Genomic DNA, 18,911 nt, shown 5'->3' on the forward strand with positions numbered 1-18,911 from the left:
TTAGCTATTTCAAAATGGCGTTGGGCCTTAAACCCAAGGGGAAACTCCAACGCCCAACTTGACGAATATCGTACTCGACTTTGAATATGAATTTTTTCAACGAAAATGGGGTTTTGAATTTGGGACGATAATAATTTTTAATTTATCATTGAGAAACACTTAAACAACACTATAACGTAACAATGTTATGCAACATAGCTTTGACATCAAATACTAAATTAACAATTTGTTGTACAAAAATTAGCCTTTGGAGTTTCAGTCGAGGAGGAAAGATTTAAACTTCGGATGTTTTTAATTTTGAAAGTTTATATATTGATGAACAGCTTAGGTTGGTACTTTATAAGGTTTAGATGCTGGGAATGCCATGTCTAATCAATGTGGTTGAACTTAATATTTTTCTGTTAAAATTGTAACTTTTTATAGTTTTTGGGAAAAAAGAAGAATAATTTTTCAATAATTTATAAAACTAATCATAATGCCTCCAACTGTTTGATCTAAAGAATTTCAAATCTAGGCTTTTTTTTTTATGTACGGGTGCATAAATAATGTATCACGCTACATGAAATGAAATCCAAGCACAATTTAATCGATTTTTGCATGTGATGGGCTTTGTGAACAGTGATGACCTGGACTACCAAATGGGCTTCAAATAGCAAGCCCTTTTGGCCAAATATTTTCCTAATGATTTTTATCGTTTCGTTGGCGATAATTTTAGGTGAAAAATAAAGAATATTGGTTATTTGACACCCTATTAGAGATGGACAAAGATTGTCTACCCTCCACTTTCGATGTCCTTCCTCTGCCTTCTTGTTTGTGTGGTCACGGTTAAGCCACGTTAACATTTTATATTATTATTATTTTTATCTTATTATCTCTATAAAAAAACAATATAAAATGTTGACGTATCTTAACATTGATCACACAAAATAAGAGAGCACGGAAAAGACACCGGAAGTGGAGGGCAGACAATCCTTATCCATTAGAGATGACTTAAAAGTTTTATTAAGCTTAACCCAAAAAAAATTAACACGTAAAAAAATAATTTTATGCTTTCGATTAGGTTAAAAGCAGAAGCGGCTTTGGAGAATGGAGCGAAATGTTCGCATGACGTTTTTCAATTTTCACTTTCCTCTCCCTCTTCACGAATCGCAAACCACCCTTTACAAAGTGGTGCACTCTCCATTTTGCCCTCCTTCATTTGACCAAACCAAACAAAATTCTTCGCAAACCAAAACGGTCAACGAGTCCGTTCCAGTCATTTCACACCCCTAAGCCCCCACAAAACACACACCCCCGTAAACCAGTACGGCTCCAAAATTTCAAAAAAATCCATCATATTTTTATTTTATTTTCCTCTAGAAAAACGCGGTTGTTGGGAAGAATTCCAAACATGTTCCGATTTTTGGCCTTAGTCATGTGATGATGGTAACAAGAGGTTGAAATGTCTGTGTGAATTTTTCGATTCCTAAAATGATAGACTGACTTGACGAAGATACTGGCGGGTCCCTATTTAAAAAAAGAAAAACCAGGTGGTGATCTGTGAAATGACCAAAAAGTCCAAAATTCCCAGGTCCCCAACAAAATTCCCTTTCTTTCATGCAAAAACCATTTCACCCTCCCACCATCTCTCTCTCTCTCTGGTCATCACAGTCTCAGAAAAGATGGAGTGAAAGCGACAGCTGAAGAGGGAAACGGCGCCGTTTGAGAGAGTAAGCTCCCTCTGCCGACCAATTTTTGTGTCCGTTTGTGAAAAAAATATACTGAAATTATTTTTGGTTTCAAAAACTTTGACGAGTAGAGCTCTCACTCCGTTGAAAAACCGTTTTTGGTTTTTAGGTTTTTTCAGGGCTTAATCTAGGGTTTTGGAGTCAACAACCCAGTGTCAGAGTACGGAGGAAGCGAAAAATTGTGGTAATTTTTGCTCTAAATTGTTTGCATTTTGCTATTTGGTGTTTGGTGGCTGAGAAAATGAGAGACTTTTTACATGGGTCTTTTTTGTTTTGCTTGGGAAATTTAACTGTGGGGGGGGGGGGAGATGTTGGACATTTGGTTAATTTTCTCTCTGCTACTCAGTGACCAAATGGACCATTCTCTATCTCTCTAACGGTGACGCTAAATGCATTTGTTTGCGTTTTGTTTTCTGGGTTCCAGTTAGGGTTTTCTTGCCTGCGAAGTAGCAGTGAGTACGAACAAGCGCTAAGACTCCGGTAATTTTGCGCTTTCCTATTTCTGCATATTTCTTTTGTGTTTGGTAGCTTAGAAATTGGATGAAATTTAGACCTTGTTTCTGCTTTTTGCCTAGTTGTGCTGGGTTTTTAACTCTTCCCACTTTCTCAGAAACTAAACATACTACATTGGGTCAGATTTGTTGTATTTCGTTATTTAGTTTGCCTTTAACTTATTTGATTATTATTTTAATTGTTTTAGAGGTTGCTTCCTCCCTCAAACTATTTGTTCTTAAATTTTAGCTTAGTAATGCTGTGTGTGGTATACTTGCATGTTGATTTTGCTGTAATAGCTACAGTCCTCCTACATTTATATATATTTCCCTCTCTCTTTCATTGCAGTTTCTTAAGGTTTTGCAAAGGAAATGGAGGAGGCCTCGACCTCAAATATTTTAGATGGGGAAATCGTTGGAATCAAATTTGGTTTAGCAACTCATCAAGAAATTGTAAGTTGAAATTTGACATTTACTTGGGAAGTTATTGAGTTTATGCCATTTGCAGCTGAGAGAGGGCTTAACTGCATTAGTTTGTTTCAGAGAAAATAAAATTGCATTCCTTTGATAGGAGTTCAAGGGAGAATTCTGTTTCGTTTCTTGGAGGGATTAGACTCTATTTTGAATATTTATATTCTGTGCTCATATAAGGCTTCATTTAGGGATTATACCAAAAGATAATTATGGCTTTCTATTGGTCAAATGTAATATGCCTTCAGCAATTTGTTCCCCGTATTGTTCTTAATAAACAAAATAAAGTAAAAGATGCCTTCACAGCTAATGTGTGACTAGTTTCTATGGGAGAGTAAATTAGAAAATCACCTCCAAGTGTTTTTTACAATTTGTTTTATTACTACGAAACTCAACCATTGGAATAATTTGTTTTATATTTTTATGTTTACGTTTTTGGCAGTGTACAGCATCTATTAGTGATTGCTCTATCAGCCATGCAAGTCAACTTTCCAACCCCTTCCTTGGCCTGCCCCTTGAGTTCGGAAAGTGTGAATCTTGTGGCACTTCTGAACCTGGGAAGTGTGAAGGTGCATAAATTTCATTTCTCAACCTTTGGTACAGTGAGTTATATTATACATGTTGTGAAACCAGTCAGATGTAAGAAACATTTTATAAATTGATATTTGAAAGAATATGGTTGGAAATGTAAGTGTATCCTTTATCCCTTTTCAGGTCATTTTGGGTATATTGAGTTACCAGTACCAATATTTCATCCTAATCATGTTAGCGAATTGAAGCGGATGCTGAGCTTATTGTGCTTGAAATGCTTGAAAATGAAAAAGAACAAGGTACCACCTGATTGAGTTCTTCATTGTTTAAAATTGTTGCTATGATCATTACTTGCAGAGCAGATACAATATGTCCCCTTGGTTAGCTTGTTATTTGGACTTTGGTTGTCTGTTAAGGGAAGAGATGCAGATTCTGGTTTGTTTGTTATATTTTTCAGCTGAGGAACAAAATGATTTACATGAAGAAGCAGTTGAATTTTGAAGCTATTTTTGCTGTGTCATCCATTCCAACCATCACTGGGATTGCTTTTGGTTTTTTATTTTATCATTTTGTATAAGTGCCCTTCATTGCACCGTATTTGTAATCTGTGGATTACTCTTGTTTCTTTTCATTTAAATTTCATAAGTTGCTTTAATTTCCCAATTTTTATCAACGAAAGTCTGAAGCTTGAACTTAATACTAGAGAATCCACGATTGTATTATGTGAATAGTTCTTTGTCAACCACAAGTCTCACAATATTTTTGTTGTTGTTATGTAATTGGAGGACAAATTTTCAGTGATGTGGGTTGATCTTCAGCATCTGTAATTATGTAAACTGGTTGTGCGCGCTTTGTATTTGAGTAGCAGTTTTTTTATTTTTATATTTAAAAAGAATACAGTTGACTGGATGCTTTTTGTTATCATAAAAATCTCTGTGCTTATATTCTGTATCCATTTTTCTTACTATTCAGTTTCCAACCAAGAACGCTGGCTTAGCAGAAAGAATGTTAGCTTCATGTTGTGAGGTACGTATAAATTGATCATTTTCTGTTTTTATGATGTCAAGTGTACTTACTGTATCTAGTAATTTTGTGGATCTATTGCTCTCTGAGTTTCTCACGGGCGTACACGCACGTTTACACCCACTCACCCACCCACTAATTCTAATTTAATGAAATACATGTTTTTTGAACAGTAGTTGGACAGCTATCATTACATGGTTCTAGTTTCTAGTTAGAAATGTTTCACTATGCTATGTTTCAATTTCCGGTGTGTCTTTTGTATATTGAAATTCTGTTCCTAGTAATTCAAGTTTCCTAAAAGTTTTATTTGGAATGGCACTACATTCCATGAGCTTGCAGAAAAGATCAATACTTGAAATCCTAATGGAGTCAGTATTCCTGGTTAAGATTGTTTTTCCCTTAAGTTCTTGTAAAAAAGGGTCAATTGATATTAGGATATGTGTTCTAGAACATTAAGTGTGTTATCTCATATGTCTTTCTTTGTTGGGATGCCCCTGCACTCACTAGGGGTTTAGAGTTTTGATTCTTTCAGTTGGTGTACTATGTTTAAAGATCAAACGTAATATAATTAGATAAAGTTGTTTGTTGACCGTCAGTTGTGTGCTTTTTTAGTCATTACATTTGATTTTACAAGCAAAATGTCTGTTTTTTAGGGTAGTCCATGCACGGAATTTAGCATTGTTAATTTGAGTTGGCATGTGGAGGTTGAACGTTTCTGATTTGCTTTAGAAAAGGAGACCTAGTTGTCGTCTTTCTCCTATTTGGGGTATCATGTGTAAAGGGAAAGGAGATGATATATATCATTTGTTGTCCACTGTCCAGGAGCTTTAAATTTGTGATTCTCATTATCCGGAGAGGCTGGAGTGAGTTGGGTAATTTCAGAAGGGTTCCAGTCACTACTTAGTGAAAGTCTTTTTGCTTTTGGTAGAGGTAAGAAGGCTAGACTGTTGAGGGGCTGCTGGTTGTTATGTGGGTGTTATGGATGGAGAGGAACAGGATACTTTATGACAATTCTAAAGGGGGTGGGGTTAGAAAATCTTTCACAATGGGTGATGTTTTTGTCATCTGTTTGCGCTTCAGTTCGGTGTCGTCAGAGTTTTGGGGTTTAACATGTTCTTCTCTTTTGCTCAATTGGAAAGCTGCTATAAGACAACTTGGTTGTTGTATTTTTCAGTTGCAATTATCTAATGAGTTGCATATGTTTCAAGATGGTATCTCTCTCTATAAACTGAGCACGTAATCTTCTGTCAGCTTATTATTGTCATAAACTTTACACCGTCCTCTCCATGGATAACTTTGGAGATAATGCAGTATTAATGTTTTTGTTTTATAGCAACTGTTTAGTTTGTGGGTTTTCCTGTGACTAAGTTAGAAATTTTCTTATCTAAGTTGCTTCTTTTGCTAAAATTGTGGCTCTCTTCATGTTTGGATACTTTTTGGATATAACTTGGAAGACTCTGCAAAATTTTCTCTTCATTTTCCATCTACTAGTTTTATGCCCTCTCATTTCTTATGTAGGATGCTGCACAAGTGTCTATTGGAGAGACTAAACCAACAGATAGCTCTTGTTCCTTGCAATTGAAGCGACCTTCTAAGTCAAGAACACCACCTGGTTTTTGGAATTTCCTAGAACGATATGGTTTTCGTTATGGTGATGATCATATACGGACTTTGCTCCCTTGTGAGGTATGGATCTTACTTCCTGACTGAATTCCTCTTTGCTCATCTCACATTCTTGGATCTTGATTTGAATTTTGTTGCCCAGTTATGTGGATTGAAGTATTTGTTTGATCATAGTTCACTTTCACTTCCATGCTGTTTTTGTTAGTGGAAAAGTTTGATGTTTTCCATTATGAACTTATTTCTAAGTTATTAATTTGACACTAATGCAAAGAAATCCGCACTTGTCACAGAAATAGACAAAGTGAGCACCTTACTTTGGATTCCTCTTTGACTTACTTTATGCATTGATCAGGGGTTGCTGTTGCTTCTGCCAACTTCCTTTGGTGTCAATCCACATGATTGATTTTAGCTCCACTAATTGTTTTGATGGCAAAATTAGTTGAAGTCCTTGTTTGCACATAATTCATTTGTGGGAAATGTTTTCTGGTTTACTGCGATCACTACGTCTTAAATCTAGTATGAGGCACTTACACACATGCAATCATCCCCTCTATCACAGTAATCTGGCAAACTGATTCTTCATTGAATGGATTGATCAGAGGGTGCTGTTGCTTTCATCAGCTCCCTGTGGTTTCAACTGGCACAGCTTATTTAATTCACTAAATAGATGGTGAACTTAGTTAGCAAGATGTACAGCTCCATGTGGTTTCAACTGGCACAGTTTATTTCATTCACTAAATAGTTTGATGGTTAACTTAGTTCGCCAGATGTGTGTAAGTTGATTCTAACAAAATGACTTTAATACAAATCACTCATAATGAAAATCATACTGGTCTTATAGAATTCTGTTGGTGTTTCCTGTTTCTGCTGTTTGTAACTGTTATTTTAATGCTTTTTATCACACATATGATATATTTTCCTGATACATATTATTTTGGTAATGAATACCAGGTGCTGGAGATGCTAAAGCGAATCCCTCAAGACACCAGGAAGAAACTTGCTTCAAAAGGCTATTTTCCTCAAGATGGATACATCTTGCGTCATATACCTGTCCCTCCCAACTGTTTATCGGTACCTGAGATTTCAGATGGTGTTAGCGTTATGTCCGCGGTAAGTTTCTTTAGTTTCTTAGTATGCTAATGGACTGTAAACATTTTTAGTTTGACTGTTTATAACTTGTTTTTCTGTCATTTCCAGGATCCTTCGATTTCAATGCTTAGAAAAGTTCTAAAGCAAATTGAAGTCATCAGAAGTTCAAGGTCGGGCATACCTAATTTTGAATCCCAAATTGTAGAAGCCAATGAACTTCAAGCAATTGTAGATCAGTATCTTCAAGTTAGGGGTACTGGGAAGGCATCACGGGACATTGATGCGAGATTAGGGGTTAATAGGGAGCTTAATGCCTCTTCAACGAAAGCTTGGCTTGAAAAAATGAGGACACTGTTCATCAGAAAGGGTTCAGGCTTCTCTTCCCGCTCAGTGATTACGGGGGATGCATATAAAAGGGTGAATGAAGTTGGCATCCCTTATGAAATTGCTCAAAGAATCACCTTTGAGGAGAAGGTTAATGACCATAACATTAGGTACCTACAACAGCTAGTAGATAAGAAGTTATGCCTAACCTATAGGGATGGTTCATCAACTTACTCATTAAGGGAAGGTTCCAAAGGGCACACATTTTTGAGGCCTGGTCAAGTGGTGCATCGGAGGATTCTGGATGGGGACCTTGTATTCGTAAACAGGCCCCCAACTACACACAAACATTCGCTACAAGCACTACAAGTGTATGTGCATGATGACCATGTGGTGAAAATAAATCCTCTGATATGTGGGCCACTAAGTGCTGACTTTGATGGTGATTGCATCCATTTGTTCTATCCGCAATCGCTTGCTGCAAAGGCAGAAGTTTTGGAGCTTTTTTCAGTGGAGAAGCAGCTGCTTAGCTCTCATAGTGGAAAGCCAAATTTGCAAATGGCCACTGATTCACTGTTGTCATTGAAGATGATGTTTAAAAACTATTTTTTGGATAAATCAGCAGCTCAGCAACTGGCCATGTTTGCTTCATCTTCGTTGCCACGACCTGCATTATTGAAAGCAAATGCTGCTCGCTCATTTTGGACTGCTTTGCAGATATTACAGACTGCATTGCCTGCTCACTTTGATTACTGTGGGGAAAAGTACTTAGTCAATAAAAGTGAGATACTGAAAATTGATTTCAGTACAAGTGAAGTTTCGGCAGTGATGAATGATGTTGCTACCTCAGTTTTCTTCGAGAAAGGTGGCGAAGATGTCCTCAAATTCTTCGATTCTCTACAGCCCTTGCTGATGGAGAACATATTTTCAGAAGGGTTCAGCGTTGGCTTGGAAGATTTTTACATGTCAAAGACATCAATACAAGATATTCAGAAGAATATTCAGGATACTTCAGATTTGTTGTATCATCTGAGGTCAACCTACAATGAATTTGTAGAGTTTCAGTTAGAGAGTCGAATCAAAAACTTGAAAGTACCAGTTTCATGTTTTATCTTGGAGTCATCTGCATTTGGTGATTTAATCGACTCCAAGAGTGATTCGGCAATCAACAAGGTTGTACAACAAATTGGGTTCCTAGGCCTACAACTCTCTGATAAGGGAAGATTCTACTCGAAGACGTTGGTTGAGGATGTGGCCTCTCTCTATCACAACAAGTATTCTTTTAACATGGAGTATCCCTCTGCAGAATATGGACTAGTTCAAAGCTGTTTCTTCCATGGGTTAGATCCATACGAGGAGATAGTTCACTCCATTGCTACACGAGAGGTGATTGTTCGGTCCTCAAGAGGATTGACCGAACCTGGGACCTTATTTAAAAATTTAATGGCCATTCTTCGGGATGTGGTTATTTGCTATGATGGCACGGTCAGAAATGTATGTAGCAATTCAGTAATCCAATTTGAGTATGGAGTCAACTCTGGATCTAGGCCCCCGAATCTGTTCCCTGCTGGTGAACCTGTTGGCGTATTAGCTGCCACTGCAATGTCAAATCCTGCGTACAAGGCAGTTCTTGATTCTACCCCAAGCAGCAATTCTTCATGGGAGCTGATGAAGGTAGTTAGTTTGGGTATTGATTATGATGGTGTTTTTCCTTTCAATACTTGTTTTTATATTTTATATCTTCTTTCACACAATGTTTTTGAGCTGGGGAAGGTACATTCATAAATGTTGATCATAACTTGAATTTGCACTGTGTCTTTTCTACAGGAAATTTTGCTTTGCAAAGTCAATTTTAAGAACGAGCTCATTGATCGCCGTGTAATTTTGTACTTGAGTAACTGTGGTTGTGGTAGAACATTCTGCCGAGAACGTGCAGCATGTTTGGTTAAGAATCAGTTGAAGAAAGTCAGTCTTAAAGATACTGCAGTTGAATTCATGATTGAGTACGCTCTGCCTCTTCATACTTTTTTTGGCAACTTTTTCACATATAGTTTTGTTTAAGGATGTTTCAAGAAATGTATTTCTCAATCCCTTAGTTCATGTTGATATTGTCAATAGTCATATTCCCTGCTTTATCTGCATCAACACCTTTCTTCAAGCTAACACCACCCACAGTTGAACTGGAAATGAGTACCTGTTACTACCTCTTCTCTGCTTTAACTTATTTTCTATGCTGATATGCTTCTTCTGTCTCTTCCCACACTGTAGCACAACTATATTTTAATTTTATTTGTCAGCTTTCTCGGTATCTACTTAAATTTGTTAGATAGCCCTGCAGATCTAATACGTGGTTCTGTTTTCTAGAAAACCTTGCATGTTTCTGAGGAGAATATGCTTTTATAATTCTGGAAGAATTATTTGTTACACGAATAAGTGAATGGAATTCATTTTATTTCTATATATGCCTTCCGTGATTTGCTAACTAGAAAGGGTTTTGCCTCTGCTGAAATATATATTTAAGAGTCTGCAGCTCCTTTTTGCATAATTTGGGTTAACCATGCGAAGTTCCAGCTTAATAATAGTTAGATACCTGAGAGCTGATCAGTTTAGTAATAGTTGTGTACCTGATAGATAACATTTGGTATTTCATCAGATAAGTTGCTATAGCAAAGTCATTAAAAGCAGAGAGTGGAATCTTCTATACCACTTTTATGAGAATATGTTGCTCTATTACTAACAACATATTTTTTTTGTCACCATGTAGTTGACAAGATATTTAGTTTTGCATGTACTACACATTTTACGTATTTGCAGTGGTATAATTAATGTGTGACAGTGGACTTTAAAAAATTGTGTCTTACATGCAGATATAGCAATCAGCTTTCTAGTTTGGGAAGTATGGTAAATGAAGCAGGCCTAGTTGGTCATATTCATCTGAACGAGGTTTGCATTGTTCAAAGTGTTGGAATGCTTTCTTTATACTTTCATTTACAAAGTTTCTTTTAGTTCTCAGTTTCGATAACAAAAGCTTTATTGAACAGGAGCTGTTAAGGGAGTTAAATGTTGGTGTAGACGAGATTCAACAAAAATGCCAAGAAACTGTTAATTCATTTCGGAGGAAGAGAGTTGGGAAGAAAAAGTTCAACATTGGCTATCTTTTCAAAAATACAGTTTTGTTTGCCAGGTCTTTTTTCCCCTCTCTGATTCGATCATATTTATGTTTACCAAGTACCATATTGACTTGATCATTTTTATTTCCTATTTGTGTGATGGAAGATACGTGAGAGGAAAATGAGGCGAAGTCACAGCTTCAATTGATTTTGGTCAATATGATATTAATAATTTTACTGAGGAAAGTGGTGGAACATTATGAGCTATGCTTTTATTTTTATTTATTTTTTATATGTTTTTGGTTTGGATTTATATGGTCCTTCTAGTTATGCTTCCCTAAGATAAAGGAAGGAAAAAATTCTGAAAGGAAAGGGGAGGTGAAAACTCAATAGCTTGATAAGAGAAACATCACCAGTACAAAGTCCACCGTAGTAATTTGGGCTGATCATTCTTGTTGATACATCAAAACATGAATATATACATATATAATATATCTTTTTGTGGTTCGAACCCTACCTGCTTACTGGATTTAAGAGCCCTATAGGTACTGAAATTTCATGTCAAAAGAAGATTCATATTTCAAAATCATTTCCATGTGGCAGTTGCTTACTTTCAAACCATATATAATGTTTATATTTGTGTGACATCCCCTTTCCCTTCCCCTATTCCCTATTGTGTTCCTAAGTTTACTTGTGTCACCACATTAAAACTACTTAATGATAAATGCTTCATTGTTTGCAGTGAGCATTGTTCTTTTCATCATTCCTGTGCAGACAAAAGATCTGACTCCCCATGCTTGATGTTCTTCCTTCAAGCTACTGAAGAGTTGGAGACCACTTCGCAATACTATGCTGACTTGATTTGCCCTGTGCTTTTAGAAACAATAATAAAAGGTAGCTTTTAGAATGACATTCTAAAGAGTGAAAAATAAATTTATTATTTGAGTTTCCTTGTTTTCCAGTGAGTATTGGTCTTTTGGTATGTTTTGCCAATTCACATCTGAAACAGAAATGTCAGTGATTTTATGCAATTTATGTGTTCTGCTTCTCTGTCTGATTGCAGTTCTGCTTTTATTTGTTGTTTGAGAAATATCCTTCTTCTCTTCTGTCTCATGAACCCCCATCTTTACTCTTTTCATCCCATCCCAAGGTAGAAATTTTTGTTTTGTTAGTTGCGTATGAGATGACCATTACTTGTGATCATGTCCAAAGTAAGAGGCCAAATCCGTGCCTATCAATTGTTTGGTGTTAAATGTGCAAGAATGCAGTCCAAATGTTCATCATTTATTTCTAGGTTGAGTTGTGTGTTTTTGTCCTCTTTTATAGTAATTAATTTATTAGTTGAAAACATTATACTTTGAGGAGGCAAATAAAGCTTTGTGGAACTGTGCCGGTATGATATGGTTTTCATTTTGGGTGATTTGGTTGGATACTATTGCTTGAAAGTTGGAGGAAAAGTTTGGAGAGGTGCAGTGGCCTTGACATATAGAGTGAAGCGTTGGACATTTTAGCTTTAAGCATTAGTAATGCCTGAGTTGAGAGATAGTCCTTTCATGATACTTGATCAGATTGGGTGCAGTCAGCCGATCTTTGGAGTTTTGATGCTGGTGATAGGAGCAGTTTTATTTTCTCACTTATTGTAGATTTTACTAAATGGTGGGCATGTTTACTGCTGGAAACTATTTTTCTAATTCTTCTATTACTAAAGTCTTCGTGTCTCTAAAATGGACAGGTGACCCTCGAATTTCGTCAGCAAATATAATATGGATTGATCCAGATACAACAACTTGGATTAGAAGCCCAAATAAATCTCAAAAGGGTGAATGGGCCTTGGATGTTGTTCTGGAGAAATCTGTTGTCAAGCAAAGTGGTGATGCATGGAGAATCGTTCTCGATTCTTGCCTCCCCGTGCTTCACCTAATTGACACCAGGCGTTCCATCCCATATGCCATCAAACAGATTCAAGAGCTGTTGGGAGTGTCTTGTGCTTTTGATCAAGCAGTTCAGGTAAAATCAGAGGTTCACAGTTTTCCATCTTTCTAGTGCGAATCTTGAACTTTATGACCCTGTATCAGAAGCCATGCCAGCTTTTGTGGGTAGTTGTCTATATTATGGGTTGTGATTGGGCTGCATGTATGTTTTGTTGGTTTCATTTAGTAGTAGGCAAGATAACCTAAATAATTTGTTTCAAGCAGTATGTATTTGTGTTGACACTAACTTAAATTTTTCTTAGTCATTTTATGTTTTGATAGCTTGAAACTGAAATTTTCTGACATGGACTTAGTTGTCTCCAAGCCAAGTTCATTACTGAATAGTCAATACATCTTCTGTCAAGTGAAAGTTGCACTCAATCCATGTGTAAGAAAATCTAGGGAAAAACTCCTCATTGTGGAAAGTTTCATCCAATACCAATCAAGTGCACAGGAAAAAATCTGAAATTTTCCTCAGACAATACCAATTAAATTGTTTCTTGTGTCAAAATCTACTGTTTGATACTAACTGAACCTTTTTATTGTTCGTTAACAAGTAGGTAAATTTCAGACACGCATTAAGTAATTGCAATAATATTGTGTTTGGTGGATCATATTTAGCTGCTGTATTGCTTTGGAAATTATCAGCTTTTGTGTCCAGTAGCTTCTATGTGTGTAGTAAGCTTTTCTCCCGTTGGAATTTTTGACTTGCTAGACTTATGTTGTTCTTCACAGCAATTAATTCTTTGCTTCCTTGTGTATTTATTTTCTAGCGGGCATGCTTTACCACATCAGTTGTGTATATATTTGTATGTATACTTTATTATACAGTGATATATTTTCTATATTATTTAACCCCTAGTTATGGATCAGCCTTTTGTGTGACTGATCTTCATTAAGTACGGACCTTCTTATGAATTTTAGATCTTTTTTGTAATTATGTGCTGTATTTGTGGTTCCCTTCGGCATGGCACCTTCTTTTTAGGCCTGTATCATGTACATCGTAGGAAATTTAACTTTTTGAATTGTCAAGGAAAATTGGATCATATTTAGACCCACTCTGGGTGATATGAGAGATATGTCTCCTACTTTTCTATTAAGAACACATTTTTGGATTGATTACACAGCGCCTCGCAACAGCTGTTACAATGGTGGCGAAAGGTGTCCTGAAAGAGCATCTTATCCTCCTGGCAAATAGCATGACATGTGCTGGAAATTTTGTTGGCTTTAATTCTAGTGGATATAAAGCACTATCTCGCGCATTGAATATTCAAGTACCATTTACAGAAGCAACACTTTTTGTGAGTAATTGAACTCTTTTACCTAATTTTGTGAATGGCATGTACCTATAGCTCGTGGTTAGATGAACTACAATCACAACTAATTGTAGTTTCATTACATGTGATTGTAGACACCAAGAAAGTGCTTTGAGAGAGCAGCTGAAAAGTGCCACATGGATTCGTTGTCAAGCATAGTTGCATCATGTTCATGGGGTAAACATGTTGCTGTTGGTACTGGATCCAGGTTTGATATCCTGTGGGACACACGAGAGGTAAATATGTTTTTAACATACTTGTAGTGTTTCTCAGTTGTATGGAGTAGTTTAATCTACTGTTGGAATGTTCCATGCCATTTAATTTAAATATTAATTTTTTTTTTTCAAGGGAGGATTGAATCAAGAGGGTGGGTTAGATGTTTTCAACTTTCTGCATATGGTGAGCACAGCAAATGGAGAAGAAGCAACTACGGGAGCACTGGGGGCAGAAGTTGATGATCTTATGGTGGTAGATGAATTAGCAGATTCGTGCTTGTCGCCAGAACTTGACTCTGGTCTAGATAGGCCCGTCTTTGAAGATATTATTGAATTTGAGGACAAATCAGAAACTCCTCCTGGAAAGTCAAGTTGGGAAAATGATTCCTCTGTATGGGGGACAAATAGTACAAGAGAAGATGCCACATCATCTTGGGGGAAAACTCCAGCTAGAGAAGCTACCACATCTACATGGGGGATAGATAAGGCAGCAGAAGATACCACTCCTGCATGGGGGACAAATACTGCCAGGGAAGATGCGACATCTGCCTGGGGGAAAACTAGAGAGCATATCACTTCTGCAGGGGGCGCAGATAAGACAAATGAAAATGATACATCATCGTGGGGTAAAACTCTAGCTAAAGAACCTGCCGCATCTTCTTGGGGGATAGCCAAGGCAGCAGAAGATACCACTCCAGCATGGGGGACAAATACTGCCAGAGAAGATGCCGCGAAAGCTGGAGAACCTCCCACTTCTGCCTGGGGGGCAAGTAAGGTAAGTGAAAGTGATACACCATCTTGGGGGAAAACTCCAGCTAAAGAAACTTCGACATCCACTTGGGGGATAGATAAGGCAGCAGAAGATACCACTCCTGTATGGGGGACAAGTACTGCCAGAGAAGATGCCACACCTGCCTGGGGGAAATCTAGAGAAAAGACTGCTTCTGCCTGGGGAACAGATAAGGAAAGTGATAATGATACATCATCTTGGGGGAAAAATCCAGCTAGAAAATCTACCACCTCTACTTGGGGGATAGATAAGGCAGCAGAAGATACCACTTCTGCATGGGGAACAAGTACTGCCAGAGAAGATGCCACATCAGCTTGGGGGAAATCTAGAGAAAATACTGCTTCTGCCTGGGGAACAGATAAGGAAAGTGAAAATGATAGATCATCTTGGGGGAAAACTCCAGCTAGAAAACCTACCAACTCTACTTGGGGGACAGAGAAGGCAGCAGAAGATACCACTGCTACATCGGGGACAAATACTGCCAGAGAAGATGCCACATCTACCTGGGGGAAAACTAGAGAACATACCACTTCTACCTGGGGGACAGATAAGGCAAGTGAAAATGATTGGAGTGGTAGAGGGGCAGAGAAAGTCGCACCAATAGACTTCCCGCTGACAACAAAAGACGTAGATGAAAAGGACAATGGATGGGGTGCTGTTTCTTCTGGGGAAACAGAAACAGGTAATGAAAATGCTTGGGAACAGAATAAGTCTTCCGAAATTTCAACTGGTTCTTGGGGGCAGAAAAATCCTCCCGAGACAGAAACTCAACCTGCAAGCTTGTCTGGGTGGGATTCACCTAGTGGAGATGGTAATACTGGTGAAAGACATCACCAATGGGGACAAAACAAGAAAAGTCGTTTTGAAGGTTCAAAGAGTTGGGTTTCTAGTCCCGGGGAGTGGAAGAATAAGAACCGTCCTGCTAAACCACCTGGTATGATGAATGATAATTCCAGTGTGGTTGGACTATATACTGCAACAAGACAAAGATTGGATATGTTCCCTAGCGAGGAGCAAGATGTTCTTTCTAATATTGAACCTATTATGCGCTCTATCCGAAGAATAATGCATCAATCTGGGTTAGTTTTCTATTTATATTCTTTCTTATCAATTAGGATGAGACTAATCAAATTATCAAAGTGTATGATGCTATTCAATTTTCTGAAGGAGAACTGAGTTTTTGACACTTAGATGTCTTGTCTGAAGTAAGAATGCATTTAAATCTGGGGAATTTGCTGACAAAATCCTCCCTCACAGTCGACTGCTTTTTAACATTTGAATTATCATAAATCACATGTAGTGCAATGATGTTGTTTCATATTCATATGCCAAAACTCTAGTTGAGCCTGAGTCTAAGACCGAAGTCCCTCCCAAAATGTCATGATAGAAGGTAGTTGGCTTTACAACTCTTGGGACTCCAAGTTTAAAGACAAAGTTGGGGAGGTTGTGGACTATTTATGAGAGACGGCTTAGGTTTCTGTACCTCTCTGGGCTTCGGTCACGTTTGTATACCATGGTTGCCCTTGCCCATTCTTGTCAATTTCTATTAGAAAACTGCTATATTGTAGTTGTCCTGATTGTAGTATGGGTGGTTTTTGTTCTGTTTTCTACGTTGTTGGATGGTGCACTCTGTCATACATTTAATATCTTGGTTTGCAGGTTGTCAACAGCATATTTGTGGACTGCTTGTCCACTTTGATTGTACTTCCCATTCATATGAAGCCTATCTTTACACAAATATTAAGCATAACAACCATAAAGGAAAGGCATCTAATAGCTTAATGAATTTTACATGTTGCATTTGACTTTCCTTTTGAGATGTCTTAGGGACATCATATCTTCACTCATCTTGATATTAAATAATTGATTTCATTTTGGGGCATTATAATTATTGGTGCGTTATTCTGTAACTGTTTGATTTTTTTTTCTTTCTTTCCTTTTTTGAATGTTTTAGTTGTGGCAACATCATTGCTTGGTGCTTGACAATGTACTAACCTAATATCGGCTTTTAAATTATTTTATCCAGGTACAATGATGGGGATCCACTGTCAGCTGATGACCAGTCATTTATAATTGATAATGTTCTCAATTACCACCCGGATAAAGCTGTTAAAATGGGTTCTGGAATTGGCCATCTCACAGTATGTTTATCTGCCCTGTTCTTGCTTAACTATTTATTTAGAATTATGTTTCTGTGCATATTTGATACATTATGCTTGGAATCTATGACTGATGATTTCATTGTTATATTGGTTAGTCTAATGTTCATTCTACTTTTTACTGAAGTATAACGTTTATACTGAATTTTGTACATTGTCCGTTAAGGTAAACTTCCATGTGTTTTGTGACTTTTGTCGCATGCCTAAATTTGTTCTGCTTCTCAATGGAATTCAAACCCTTTTTTAGTCAATATTTAATTTTTAGCAAAGGGTTGCTACAGATAGGAAGATGATCTAGACGGGGTTTAGTCGGAAAACCATTTTTCTTCTCATTTGGTCTAGCTATTCACTCGTGGCTCCAGCCTGCCAAGGTTGAGGAGATCTAATCTTTCAGATAATAAGACATTAGAGGAGTATATACTTGTCTTTAAATACGAATTATGATTCCGGTCTGTGTCGAGGGTTTTTAAGTCTGGACAAGTAATGACGGGGAAGATGTTTCTTTCATAGTACTTGGAAAACATAGCCAGGCCAGAATACCTCGTCTTATTTACCTTTTCTCAGGAATTATTTGCCTTGTAATGACATACCTCCCCCCCCCCCCCCCAAAATTGCTTATGTTGTGTTCTTATCGAAAACCAAAAGAAACACAAATTTTCGAAGCTGTGTTTTTTTTTTTTTGGAATGAATTTGGCTTATGTATTAATGGATTTATTTGGTCTCATATTGTCCTAATTTACACCGGCCATTGATGACAGGTTGATAGGCACGGCAGTTTCCAGGACAGCAGATGCTTTTTTGTTGTGACAACAGATGGTCACAAGGAAGATTTTTCGTATAGAAAATGCCTGGAGAATTACATTAAGGAAAAGTATGCTGATGTTGCCGAAACATTCATAGGCAAGTATTTTACCAGGAGAGGAGGGAATCGGGAGCGAAACCCCACTCCAAGTCAATACCCCATTCCACAACAGACTCCAAGCCAAACTCCCATTGCAGAGGAAACTGCAAGTCAAACCCCCATTTCGGAGCAAACTGGGAACGAGGAGACGCAGTAGGGCATGGCTATTCCTGGGCATCGGTCATTTTGAGATTCTGATGTAATTAGGTTCTGAACATTCTGCAACTCTGCCTTTTGATTTGTATATATTAGGCAGTCGTTAGCAGCTCCCGACAAATTCAGCATTTCGTTCGTTGCTTTATGTTTAATTCGAGAGCGTTGATTAGTTTAACTAGTTTGTAGCTACTGGATGCAGTTAACCTGAACCCTGAATTGGGAGAAAAGTAAGCTGCTTACTTATGTTGCAGTTGAAAAAAATCAAGTTATTATATATGAAATGCAGAAGTCTTGTCAATGGCCTTCAGTGGCTTCTATTGCTCTGTTTATTATGCATCTGATTTGGTATTTTTTTATTTAATGCTCCTCTTTTTTTTCATTTTTCTGGTTTAGTGCTTCTGGTTATGGATGTAAACAAACCAAATCACTTTGCTCGAGCTTCGACGCGCCAAACACGAGCCCAATCCGATACAAGCTCGAGCTGTTTCGAGCAAACCTGTTTGAGCTATTTGGTTTGGTTTTTCACCAATAACGTGTAAATTGAACCAAGCCAAACCAAACTCGGAGTACATTGTATTTGATTCGTTTTGCCTTATTTGAAAATCGCTTAAACCAAACCAAACGAAAATCACCTACATGTTTTGACACTTCGGCATTTTCCCCTATATGTTATCACAATTTTAGTGAAACCTTAGTACCAAACAGATTCTCAGTCTATTACTATTTTAAATTTAGATTATGAAATTCCTTATATATATATGTATGTATGTATGTATGTATGTATGTATATCTGAGGTGATATAATCGAACCAAATCAAACAAAGCCGGCTAATTGGGCCACCACCCCTACCTGGCATAACCAGGCGAATACTTGTCGGATTCTTTTTATAAGAATCTCCATATCCGTTTATAGTATATTATGCGATCATAAATTATTGTAAATTTTTTATTTAAATTTAAATATAAACAGTACTTAACAAAACTTAACGCACTACAATGATGAATATATATGATT

General features: G+C 37.3%; 1 protein-coding gene across 1 annotated transcript; it reads left to right on the forward strand.

Annotated features, from left to right (window-relative positions):
- Positions 1-1,569: 1,569 nt before the first annotated feature.
- On the forward strand, positions 1,570-18,194 carry LOC137733326 (DNA-directed RNA polymerase V subunit 1). Its single transcript, XM_068472481.2, has 20 exons — positions 1,570-1,709; positions 1,837-1,911; positions 2,152-2,207; positions 2,568-2,671; positions 3,132-3,258; positions 3,404-3,519; positions 4,193-4,246; positions 5,762-5,929; positions 6,818-6,976; positions 7,064-8,953; positions 9,107-9,282; positions 10,147-10,222; positions 10,321-10,463; positions 11,132-11,283; positions 12,122-12,396; positions 13,487-13,660; positions 13,771-13,911; positions 14,024-15,759; positions 16,707-16,821; positions 17,598-18,194. Exons 4-20 carry the CDS (start codon positions 2,591-2,593, stop codon positions 17,895-17,897), a joined length of 5,883 nt encoding a protein of 1,960 aa, XP_068328582.2. The 5' UTR covers positions 1,570-1,709; positions 1,837-1,911; positions 2,152-2,207; positions 2,568-2,590; the 3' UTR covers positions 17,898-18,194.
- Positions 18,195-18,911: the final 717 nt, after the last annotated feature.

The sequence above is a fragment of the Pyrus communis genome, chromosome 7 (genome assembly GCF_041283825.1).
Source record: "Pyrus communis isolate YQ-2024b chromosome 7, ASM4128382v1, whole genome shotgun sequence".
NCBI classification, from domain to species: domain Eukaryota; kingdom Viridiplantae; phylum Streptophyta; class Magnoliopsida; order Rosales; family Rosaceae; genus Pyrus; species Pyrus communis.

Excerpts from the sequence above, each read along its gene's own strand:
- LOC137733326 (XM_068472481.2), top strand. The coding sequence starts at position 2,591 with ATGGAGGAGGCCTCGACCTCAAATATTTTAGATGGGGAAATCGTTGGA. Across the intron at positions 2,672-3,131 it reads TAGCAACTCATCAAGAAATT|TGTACAGCATCTATTAGTGA; the intron begins GTAAGTTGAAAT and ends CGTTTTTGGCAG. Across the intron at positions 11,284-12,121 it reads TTTAGAAACAATAATAAAAG|GTGACCCTCGAATTTCGTCA; the intron begins GTAGCTTTTAGA and ends TAAAATGGACAG.